Genomic DNA, 12,930 nt, shown 5'->3' with positions numbered 1-12,930 from the left:
ACTAATTAATACTAATACACAACTACTTTATCACTGAGATCAAGAAGGTGAGACACACAATACTAATTAATACTAATACACAACTACTTTATCACTGAGATCAAGAAGGTGAGACACACAATACTAATTAATACTAATACACAACTACTTTATCACTGAGATCAAGAAGGTGAGACACACAATACTAATTAATACTAATACACAACTACTTCATCACTGAGATCAAGAAGGTGAGACACACAATACTAATTAATACTAATACACAACTACTAATTAATACCAACACACAATACTAATTAATACCAACACACAACTACGTTATTACTGAGATTAAGAAGGTACACACACACTACTAATTAATACTAACCCACAATACTAATTAATACCAACACACAATACTAATTAATACTAATACACAATACTAATTAATACCGACACACAATACTAATTAATACCAACACACAATACTAATTAATACTAATACACAATACTAATTAATACTAACACACAATACTAATTAATACCAACACACAATACTAATTAATACCAACACACAATACTAATTAATACTAATACACAATACAAATTAATACTAACACACAACTACGTTATCACTGAGATCAAGAAGGTGAGACACACAATACTAATTAATACTAATACACAACTACTAATTAATACCAACACACAATACTAATTAATACTAACCCACAATACTAATTAATACTAACACACTATACTAATTAATACTAACACAATACTAATTAATACTAATACACAACTACTTTATTACTGAGATCACGACGGTAACCATATAATACTAACACACAATACTAATTAATACCAACACACAATACTAATTAATACCAACACACAATACTAATTAATACCAACACACAATACTAATTAATACCAACACACAATACTAATTAATACTAACACGCAATACTAATTAATACTAACACGCAATACTAATTAATACTAACACACAATACTAATTAATACCAACACACAGTACTAATTAATACTAACACACAATACTAATTAATACTAACACACAATACTAATTAATACTAACACACAATACTAATTAATACTAACACACAATACTAATTAATACCAACACACAATACTAATTAATACCAACGCACAATACTAAGTAATACCAACGCACGATACTAATTAATACTAACGCACGATACTAATTAATACTAACGCACAATACTAATTAATACTAACACACAATACTAATTAATACCAGCACACAATACTAATTAATACTAACACACAATACTATTTAATACCAACACACAATACTATTTAATACCAACACACAATACTAATTAATACCAACACACAATACTAATTAATACCAACACACAATACTAATTAATACCAACACACAATACTAATTAATACCAACACACAATACTAATTAATACTAACACACAATACTAATTAATACCAACGCACAATACTAGTTAATACTACTTTATTACTTTATTATATTTATATTTACTTTATTACTGAGGAAGGGAAATGCAAAAAACATTGCATTTGGTAATTTATGCAAAACTGTTTATTTTGTTATTAGCCGAGTTAAGGATGAACACTTGTTACCGAGCAACCAGAGCAAGGAGGAACAACCACAACATAATGGAATGTACCATTTAAGATCTCTGATAACCAGAGCAAGGAGGATCAACCATAACATAATGGAATGTACCATTTAAGATCTCTGATAACCAGAGCAAGGAGGAACAACCATAACATAATGGAATGTACCATTTAAGATCTCTGATAACCAGAGCAAGGAGGAACAACCATAACATAATGGAATGTACCATTTAAGATCTTTGACAACCAGAGCAAGGAGGAACAACCACAACATAATGGAATGTACCATTTAAGATCTCTGATAACCAGAGCAAGGAGGAACAACCACAACATAATGGAATGTACCATTTAAGATCTCTGATAACCAGAGCAAGGAGGAACAACCACAACATAATGGAATGTACCATTTAAGATCTCTGATAACCAGAGCAAGGAGGAACAACCATAACATAATGGAATGTACCATTTAAGATCTCTGATAACCAGAGCAAGGAGGAACAACCATAACATAATGGAATGTACCATTTAAGATCTTTGACAACCAGAGCAAGGAGGAACAACCACAACATAATGGAATGTACCATTTAAGATCTCTGATAACCAGAGCAAGGAGGAACAACCACAACATAATGGAATGTACCATTTAAGATCTCTGATAAGTTGATTTGTTGTTTTGTTACCGGAAATACAAATTACTCACTCTCTCTCCCCTCCGCCTCTTCCCTCCCTGCTCCTCCTCTCCCCTCCTCTCCTCTCTCTCACCTCCTCCCCCTCTCCCCTCCTCTCCTCTCTCTCACCTCCTCCCCCTCTCCCCTCCTCTCCCCTCCTCTCCTCTCTCTCACCTCCTCCCCCTCTCCCCTCCCTCCTCTTCCCTCTCTCCTCCCCCCTCCTCCTCTCCTCCCCCTCTCTCCCCTCCTCTTCCCTCTCTCCTCCCCCCTCCTCCTCTCCTCCCCCTCTCTCCTCCTCCTCTCCCCTCCTCTCCTCTCTCTCACCTCCTCCCCCTCTCCCCTCGTCCTCTTCCCTCCCTGCTCCCCCTCTCCCCTCCTCCCCCTCCCCCCACCTGCTCTCCCCTCCTCCTCTCCCCTTCCTCCTCTCCCCTTCCTCCTCTCCCCTCCTCCTCTCCCCTCTTCCCCCTCTCCCCTCCTCCTCTCCCTCCTCCCCCTCTCCCTCCCTCTCCCCCCTCTTCCCCCTCTCCCCTCCTCCTCTCCCCTCTTCCCCCTCTCCCCTCCTCCTCCCCCTCTCCCTCCCTCTCCCCCCCTCCCCTCCTCCTCTCCCTCCTCCCCCTCTCCCTTCCTCTCCCCCCTCCTCCTCTCCCTCCTCCCCCTCTCCCTTCCTCTCCCCCCTCCTCTCTCTCCCCTCCTCCCCCTCCCCCCACCTGCTCTCCCCTCCTCCTCTCCCCTTCCTCCTCTCCCCTTCCTCCTCTCCCCTCCTCCTCTCCCCTCTTCCCCCTCTCCCCTCCTCCTCTCCCTCCTCCCCCTCTCCCTCCCTCTCCCCCCTCTTCCCCCTCTCCCCTCCTCCTCTCCCCCCCTCCCCCTCCCCCCTCCTCCTCTCCCCCCCTCCCCCTCTCCCCTCCTCCTTTTCCAGGACTCTGAGTATGTGGTAGCAGAGCGTAACTTTGTGACAGACGAGCATCCTCTGCTCACTTTCCATAAAGGTGACATCATCAGGCTGCAGGTCACGGAAGGACTGGAAAAGGGTGAGCTCCCCATGCACACTGATGACATCACAGCCCAACACACATACGTCCTCTAACTATAACTGTGTGTGTGTGCGTGTGCGTGTGCGTGTGCGTGTGCGTGTGTGTGTTACAGGGTACAGCTACGGCTCTGTTGTGAGGAAGAAGGTGGTGTTTCTTGAGGAGATGAAGAGAGACACGCCAGACTTTGGTGAGACAACATCTCTCTCCTCTTCCTCCACCTCATCTCTCTCCTCTTCCTCCACCTCATCTCTCTCTCCTCTTCCTCCACCTCATCTCTCTCTCCTCTTCCTCCACCTCATCTCTCTCTCCTCTTCCTCCACCTCATCTCTTTTTCCTCTTCTTCCACCTCATCTCTCTCTCCTCTTCCTCCACCTCATCTCTCTCTCCTCTTCCTCCACCTCATCTCTCTCTCCTCTTCTTCCACCTCATCTCTCTCTCCTCTTCCTCCACCTCATCTCTCTCTCCTCTTCCTCCACCTCATCTCTCTCCTCTTCCTCCACCTCATCTCTCTCTCCTCTTCCTCCACCTCATCTCTCTCTCCTCTTCCTCCACCTCATCTCTCTCCTCTTCCTCCACCTCATCTCTCTCTCCTCTTCCTCCACCTCATCTCTCTCTCCTCTTCCTCCACCTCATCTCTATCCTCTTCCTCCACCTCATCTCTCTCTCCTCTTCCTCCACCTCATCTCTCTCTCCTCTTCCTCCACCTCATCTCTCTCTCCTCTTCCTCCACCTCATCTCTCTCCCCTCTTCCTCCACCTCATCTCTATCCTCTTCCTCCACCTCATCTCTCTCTCCTCTTCCTCCACCTCATCTCTCTCTCCTCTTCTTCCACCTCATCTCTCTCTTCTTCCTCCACCTCATCTCTCTCTCCTCTTCCTCCACCTCATCTCTCTCTCCTCTTCCTCCACCTCATCTCTCTCTCCGCTTCTTCCACCTCATCTCTCTCTCCTCTTCTTCCACCTCATCTCTCTCTCCTCTTCCTCCACCTCATCTCTATCCTCTTCCTCCACCTCATCTCTATCCTCTTCCTCCACATCATCTCTCTCTCCTCTTCCTCCACCTCATCTCTCTCTCCTCTTCCTCCACCTCATCTCTCTCTCCTCTTCTTCCACCTCATCTCTCTCTCCTCTTCTTCCACCTCTTCTCTCTCTCCTCTTCCTCCACCTCATCTCTCTCCTCTTCCTCCACCTCATCTCTCTCTCCGCTTCCTCCACCTCATCTCTCTCTCCTCTTCTTCCACCTTATCTCTCTCTCCTCTTCCTCCACCTCATCTCTCTCCTCTTCCTCCACCTCATCTATCCATCCGTCTCTCCTGTGTGTCTTCCCCTGTCTGTTGTTCTACCAGGCTGGAAGTTCGGAGGGGTGTTTGGTCGTGCAGGGGCGTTCCCGACAGATTGTGTCCGTCCCGTCGCCGCCCCTGACTTCCTGTCCCTACCGGCCAACCGCAGGGCGGAGCTTAAGGGAGGAGCAGGGCGGGTTGCCGTGACATCAGCTATGGCTGTGGCCGTGGCGTCCAGCGCGGCCGCTCACGAGATAGATCCCACCCTGGAGGTACACACACACACACACACACACACACACACTGACACACACACACACACACTGACACACACACACACACACTGTAGTACTGTACACACACACACTGACACACACACACACACACTGACACACACACACACACCGTAGTACTGTACACACTGACACACACACACACACACACACCGTAGTACTGTACACACTGACACACACACACACACACCGTAGTACTGTACACACTGACACACACACAGACACACACACTGTAGTACTGCACACACACACTTTACTATTGTACACACACACTGACACACAAACACACACACACTGTAGTACTGTACACACACACACTGTAGTACTGTACACACACACTGTAGTACTGCACACACACACTGTAGTACTGTACACACACACTGTAGTACTGTACACACACACTGTAGTACTGTGCACACACACTGTACTTTTGTACACAGACTGCTCTATTGTAAACACACACTGTACTTTTGTACACACACACTGTAGTACTGTACACACACACTGTACTATTGTACACAGACTGCTCTATTGTAAACACACACACACACACTGTAGTACTATACCACTATACTGCTATACTACTATACTACTGTGCTACTATACTACCATACTACTATACCACTATACCACTATACTACTGAACTACTATACTAATATGCCACTGTACTACTATACTACTATACTACTATAGTACTGTGCTACTATACTACCATACTACTATACTACTATACCACTATACTACTGAACTACTATACTAATATGCCACTGTACTACTATACTACTATACTACTATACTGCTATACTACTGAACTACTATACTAATATGCCACTGTACTACTATACTACTATGTTACTGTGCTACTATACTAATGTAATGATGTACTACTATACTACTGTACTAATATACTACTGTACTGCTATACCACTATACTACTATACTAATATACTACTGTACTGCTATACCACTATACCACTATACTACTATACCTCTATACCACTATACTACTATACCTCTATACCACTATACTACTATACCTCTATACCACTATACTACTATACCTCTATACCACTATACTACTATACCTCTATACCACTATACTACTATATTACTAAATTGATACACTACTATATTACTATATTACTGTACTACTTTACCACAATACTACTATACTGCTATACTACTCTGTTACTATACTACTATACGAATATACGAATATACTACTATACCTCTATACTACTATACTACTGTGATACTATACTACTGTACCACTATAATACTATACTACTATACTACTATACTACTGTGCTACTATACTACTGTGCTACTAAACTACTGTACCACTATAATACTATACTACTATACTACTATACTACTGTGCTACTATACTACTGTGCTACTAAACTACTGTACCACTATAATACTATACTACTATTCTACTATACTTATGTGCTACTATACTACTGGACCACTATAATACTATACTACTATACTACTATACTATTGTGCTGCTATTCTACTGTACTACTATATTGCTAAACTACTCTACTACTATACTAGTATACTACTATACTAATATACTACTGTACTACTATACCACAGTACTACTATACCACAGTACTACTATAACCCTATGCTACTATACTACTGTGCTACTACACTACTGTAATACTATACTACTATACTGCTGTAATACTATACTACTCTACTGTTGTACCACTGTACCACTACACTACTATTCGAATATACTACCATACCACTATACTACTATACTACTATACTAATATATCACTATACTGCTGTACCACTGTACTACCATACTACTGTGCTACTACACCACTATACTGCTATACAACTATACTAATATACAAATATACCACTATACCACTATACTGCTGTACTATGGTACTGCTATACTACTATACTGCTATGCTACTATACCAATATACCACTATACTACTATACTACTATACTACCATGGCACTGTACTACTATACTACTATACTACCATACTGCTGTATGCAGGGGGGTGTGATGAGGTCCACTATACTACTATACTACTGTACTACTATACTACTACTACTATACTACTGTATACATGTTGCTGTGGTTTAGGAGGGGGATGATGAGGTCCACTATACTACTATACTACTATACTACTATACTACTGTATACAGGAGGGGTGTGATGAGGTCCTAGACATCGATGAGAGTGTTCTGGAGGACACGCAGTACGATATGGTGGAGTTCGCAAAGAAATACTACAGACAACCAGCTGCAAAGGGGTAAACACACACACACACATCACATACACACACATATCACACACACACACACACACATCACATACACGCACATCACACACACACACATCACACACATCAAACGCACACATACAACACACACACCACTCACACACACATCAAACACACACACCACACACACACACCACTCACACACACATCACACACACACCACTCACACGTCCATCAAACACACACACATCACACACACACACACATCACACACACACATACACACCACACACACCACACACACACACACACACAATCACACACACACACACCACTCACACACCCATCAAACGCACATACAACACACACACATCACACACACACATCACACATACACACATATACACACATCACACACACACCACACACACACACACAAAACATGAAACACACATACAACACACACACTTCTCACACACCTTCCCTGTGTCCCTCAGTAGTGTGTTTATCTGTGGTTCCTCCCCACAGTGCCTCTGTGAAGTCCAAGAAGCCCAAAGACACCAGAGATCCCTTTGAAATGGTCAGGTTCTCCAAGGTAACGCATTATAACACTTTATAACACATTATAACACATTATAACACATTATAACACTTTATAACACTTTCTAACACTTTCTAACACTTTCTAACACTTTCTAACACATTATAACACATTATAACACATTATAACACATTATAACACATTATAACACTTTATAACACATTATAACACATTATAACACGTTATAACACGTTATAACACTTTCTAACACTTTCTAACACTTTCTAACACTTTCTAACACTTTCTAACACTTTATAACACTTTATAACACATTATAACACATTATAACACATTATAACGCATCAAGTTCTCCATGGTAACACATTATAACACATTATAACACATTATAACAAATCAAGTTCTCCAAGGTAACACATTATAACACATTATAACACATTATAAGACATCAAGTTCTCCATGGTAACACATAATGACACATTATAACACATAATAACACATTATAACACATAATAACACATTATAACACATAATAACACATTATAACACATTATAACACATTATAACACATTATAACACATCATAACACATCGAGTTCTCCAAAGTAACACATTATAACACATTATAACACATTAAGTTCTCCATGGTAACACATAATAACACATTATAACACATAATAACACATTATAACACATAATAACACATTATAACACATTATAACACATTATAACACATCATAACACATCGAGTTCTCCAAAGTAACACATTATAACACATTATAACACATTAAGTTCTCCATGGTAACACATAACACATTATAACACATTATAACAAATCAAGTTCTCCATGGTAGCACAGTATATCAACTTATAACACATTATAACACATCATAACACATCAAGGTCTCCATGGTAACACATAATAACACATAATAACACATAATAACACATTATAACACATTATAACACATCATAACACATCGAGTTCTCCAAAGTAACACATTATAACACATTATAACACATTAAGTTCTCCATGGTAACACATTATAACACATTGCAACACATCAAGTTCTCCATGGTAACACATTATAACACATTATAACACATTATAACACATCACGTTCTCCATGGTAACACATTATAACACATTATAACACATTATAACGCATTAAGTTCTCCATGGTAACACATTATAACACATTATAACACATTATAACACATTGCAACACATCGAGATCTCCATGGTAACACATTATAAAACATTGCAACACATCGAGATCTCCATGGTAACACATTATAACACATTATAACACATCACGTTCTCCATGGTAACACATTATAACACATTATAACACATTATAACACATTGCAACACATCGAGATCTCCATGGTAACACATTATAAAACATTATAACACATTATAACGCATTAAGTTCTCCATGGTAACACATTATAACACATTATAACACATTATAACACATTGCAACACATTGAGATCTCCATGGTAACACATTATAAAACATTATAACACATCAAGTTCTCCATGGTAACACATTATAACACATCAAGGTCTCCATGGTAACACATAACACATTATAACACATTATAACACATTGCAACACATCATTATAACATCAAGTTCTCCTCTGATAGTGTTCCATTATATCTCTCTCTCCTCCAGTCTCCACTGTCTGAATCTCTGATAGTGGTCCATTATATCTCTCTCCCCCCCCCAGTCTCCACTGTCTGAATCTCTGATAGTGGTCCATTATATCTCTCCCCCCCCCCAGTCTCCACTGTCTGAATCTCTGATAGTGGTCCATTATATCTCTCTCCCCCCCCCAGTCTCCACTGTCTGAATCTCTGATAGTGTTCCATTATATCTCTCTCTCCCCCCCCAGTCTCCACTGTCTGAATCTCTGATAGTGGTCCATTATATCTCCCCCCCCCCCCCCAGTCTCCACTGTCTGAATCTCTGATAGTGTTCCATTATATCTCTCTCCTCCCCCCAGTCTCCACTGTCTGAATCTCTGATAGTGTTCCATTATATCTCTCTCCCCCCCCCCAGTCTCCACTGTCTGAATCTCTGATAGTGTTCCATTATATCTCTCTCTCCTCCAGTCTCCACTGTCTGAATCTCTGATAGTGTTCCATTATATCTCTCTCCCCCCCCCAGTCTCCACTGTCTGAATCTCTGATAGTGGTCCATTATATCTCTCTCCCCCCCCCAGTCTCCACTGTCTGAATCTCTGATAGTGGTCCATTATATCTCTCTCTCCCCCCCCCAGTCTCCACTGTCTGAATCTCTGATAGTGTTCCATTATATCTCTCTCCCCCCCCCCAGTCTCCACTGTCTGAATCTCTGATAGTGTTCCATTATATCTCTCTCCCCCCCCCCCCAGTCTCCACTGTCTGAATCTCTGATAGTGGTCCATTATATCTCTCTCCCCCCCCCCCAGTCTCCACTGTCTGAATCTCTGATAGTGGTCCATTATATCTCTCTCCCCCCCCCCAGTCTCCACTGTCTGAATCTCTGATAGTGTTCCATTATATCTCTCTCCCCCCCCCCAGTCTCCACTGTCTGAATCTCTGATAGTGTTTCATTATATCTCTCTCCCCCCCCCCCAGTCTCCACTGTCTGAATCTCTGATAGTGGTCCATTATATCTCTCTCCTCCAGTCTCCACTGTCTGAATCTCTGATAGTGTTCCATTATATCTCTCTCCTCCAGTCTCCACTGTCTGAATCTCTGATAGTGGTCCATTATATCTCTCCCCCCCCCCCCCAGTCTCCACTGTCTGAATCTCTGATAGTGGTCCATTATATCTCTCTCCTCCAGTCTCCACTGTCTGAATCTCTGATAGTGGTCCATTATATCTCTCTCCCCCCCCCAGTCTCCACTGTCTGAATCTCTGATAGTGGTCCATTATATCTCTCTCCCCCCCCCAGTCTCCACTGTCTGAATCTCTGATAGTGTCCCATTATATCTCTCTCCCCCAGTCTCCACTGTCTGAATCTCTGATAGTGTTCCATTATATCTCTCTCCCCCCCCCCCCCAGTCTCCACTGTCTGAATCTCTGATAGAGTTCCATTATATCTCTCTCTCCCCCAGTCTCCACTGTCTGAATCTCTGATAGAGTTCCATTATATCTCTCTCTCCTCCAGTCTCCACTGTCTGAATCTCTGATAGTGTTCCATTATATCTCTCTCTCCTCCAGTCTCCACTGTCTGAATCTCTGATAGTGTTCCATTATATCTCTCTCCTCCAGTCTCCACTGTCTGAATCTCTGATAGTGGTCCATTATATCTCTCTCCCCCCAGTCTCCACTGTCTGAATCTCTGATAGTGTTCCATTATATCTCTCTCCTCCAGTCTCCACTGTCTGAATCTCTGATAGTGTTCCATTATATCTCTCTCTCCTCCAGTCTCCACTGTCTGAATCTCTGATAGATTCCCATAATATCTCTCTCCTCCAGTCTCCACTGTCTGAATCTCTGATAGTGTTCCATTATATCTCTCTCCTCCAGTCTCCACTGTCTGAATCTCTGATAGTGGTCCATTATATCTCTCTCCTCCAGTCTCCACTGTCTGAATCTCTGATAGAGTTCCATTATATCTCTCTCTCCCCCAGTCTCCACTGTCTGAATCTCTGATAGTGTTCCATTATATCTCTCTCTCCTCCAGTCTCCACTGTCTGAATCTCTGATAGAGTTCACTGACCCTGCTATGAACAGAGTGGCTACAGACATCTTCCTATGTAAGTTATACGTCACAATATGTCATGCTATGCCGATGCTTTTTTATGCTATGTCATGCTATGTCATTTTATGACTTTATCATGTCATTTTATGTCATGGTCCGTTATGTTAAGTCTTGGTACAGCATGTTCTACTATGTCCTGCTATGTCATGGTACGTCCTGCTATGTCCTACTATGTCCTGCTATGTCATGCTATGTCATTTTATGCCTTTGTCATTTCATGTCATGGGCCGTCATGGTATATCATGTCCTACTATGTCCTGCTATGTCATGGTATGTCCTACTATGTCATTATATGTCATGGTATTTCCTACTATGTCCTGCTATATCATGGTATGTCCTGTTATGTCATCGTGTGTCCTATGTCCTGCTATGTCATGGTATGTCCTACTATGTCATTCTATGTCATGGTATGTCCTACTATGTCCTGATATGTCATGGTGTGTCCTACTATGTCCTGATATGTCATGGTAGGTCCTACTATGTCCTGCTATGTCATGGTATGTCCAACTATGTCCTGCTATGTCATGCTATGCCATTTTATGCCTTTGTCATTTCATGGGCCGTTATGTTAAGTCATGGTATATCATGTCCCACTATGTCCTGCTATGTCATGGTATGTCCTATTATGACATGCTGTGTCATGGTATGTCCTACTATGTCCTGCTATGTCATGGTATTTCCTACTATGTCCTGCTATGTCATGCTAAGTCCTACTATGTCCTGCTATGTCATGGTATGTCCTACTATGTCCTGCTATGTCATGGTATGTCCTACTATGTCCTGGTATGTCATGTTCACAGCGGTGATGCGTTTCATGGGAGACCACCCCCTGAAGGGACTGACAGAACAAGAAGTAGTCAACGCCTTCCTGAAGGTAACACCCTCACCGTTAACCTTCCTGAAGGTAACACCCTCACCGTTAACCTTCCTGAAGGTATCACCCTCACCGTGGTAACACCCTCACCGTTAACCTTCCTGAAGGTAACACCCTCACCGTTAACCTTCCTGAAGGTATCACCCTCACCGTGGTAACACCCTCACCGTTAACCTTCCTGAAGGTAACACCCTCACCGTTAACCTTCCTGAAGGTATCACCCTCACCGTTAACCTTCCTGAAGGTAACACCCTCACCGTTAACCTTCCTGAAGGTAACACCCTCACCGTTAACCTTCCTGAAGGTAACACCCTCACCGTTAACCTTCCTGAAGGTAACACCCTCACCGTTAACCTTCCTGAAGGTAACACCCTCACCGTTAACCTGTTTGGGGTGCAAGCCCGACCTCGGACCGAAAATGACAACAGCTGCAGAGCGCGAAATTCAAAATCTATTTTTTAAAAATATTTAACTTTTACACATTAACAAGTCCAATACAGCATTTGAAAGATAAACATCTTGTCAATCCAGCCAACATGTCCGATTTTTTAAATGTTTTACAGAGAAAACACCACATATATTTATGTTAGCTCACCA

General features: G+C 42.0%; 1 protein-coding gene across 1 annotated transcript in view; it reads left to right on the top strand.

The window, feature by feature from the left end:
* The window catches only part of LOC129844828 (unconventional myosin-XV-like), a gene marked incomplete at its 5' end in the record, with an annotated part of 213,858 nt that overhangs the window by 156,116 nt on the left and 44,812 nt on the right, over positions 1–12,930 (top strand). Inside the window, 7 exons of the mRNA XM_055912976.1 lie at positions 3,199–3,310; positions 3,426–3,500; positions 4,659–4,864; positions 7,064–7,170; positions 7,669–7,735; positions 11,382–11,454; positions 12,260–12,333. Of these exons, the coding sequence (XP_055768951.1) occupies positions 3,199–3,310; positions 3,426–3,500; positions 4,659–4,864; positions 7,064–7,170; positions 7,669–7,735; positions 11,382–11,454; positions 12,260–12,333 (714 nt within the window). The remainder of the gene's footprint in view (positions 1–3,198; positions 3,311–3,425; positions 3,501–4,658; positions 4,865–7,063; positions 7,171–7,668; positions 7,736–11,381; positions 11,455–12,259; positions 12,334–12,930) is intronic.

The sequence above is a fragment of the Salvelinus fontinalis genome, unplaced genomic scaffold (genome assembly GCF_029448725.1).
Source record: "Salvelinus fontinalis isolate EN_2023a unplaced genomic scaffold, ASM2944872v1 scaffold_0235, whole genome shotgun sequence".
NCBI classification, from domain to species: Eukaryota; Metazoa; Chordata; class Actinopteri; order Salmoniformes; family Salmonidae; genus Salvelinus; species Salvelinus fontinalis.
Note: the sequence above shows the minus strand (reverse complement) of the source record. Positions and strands in the feature narration are given on the sequence as shown.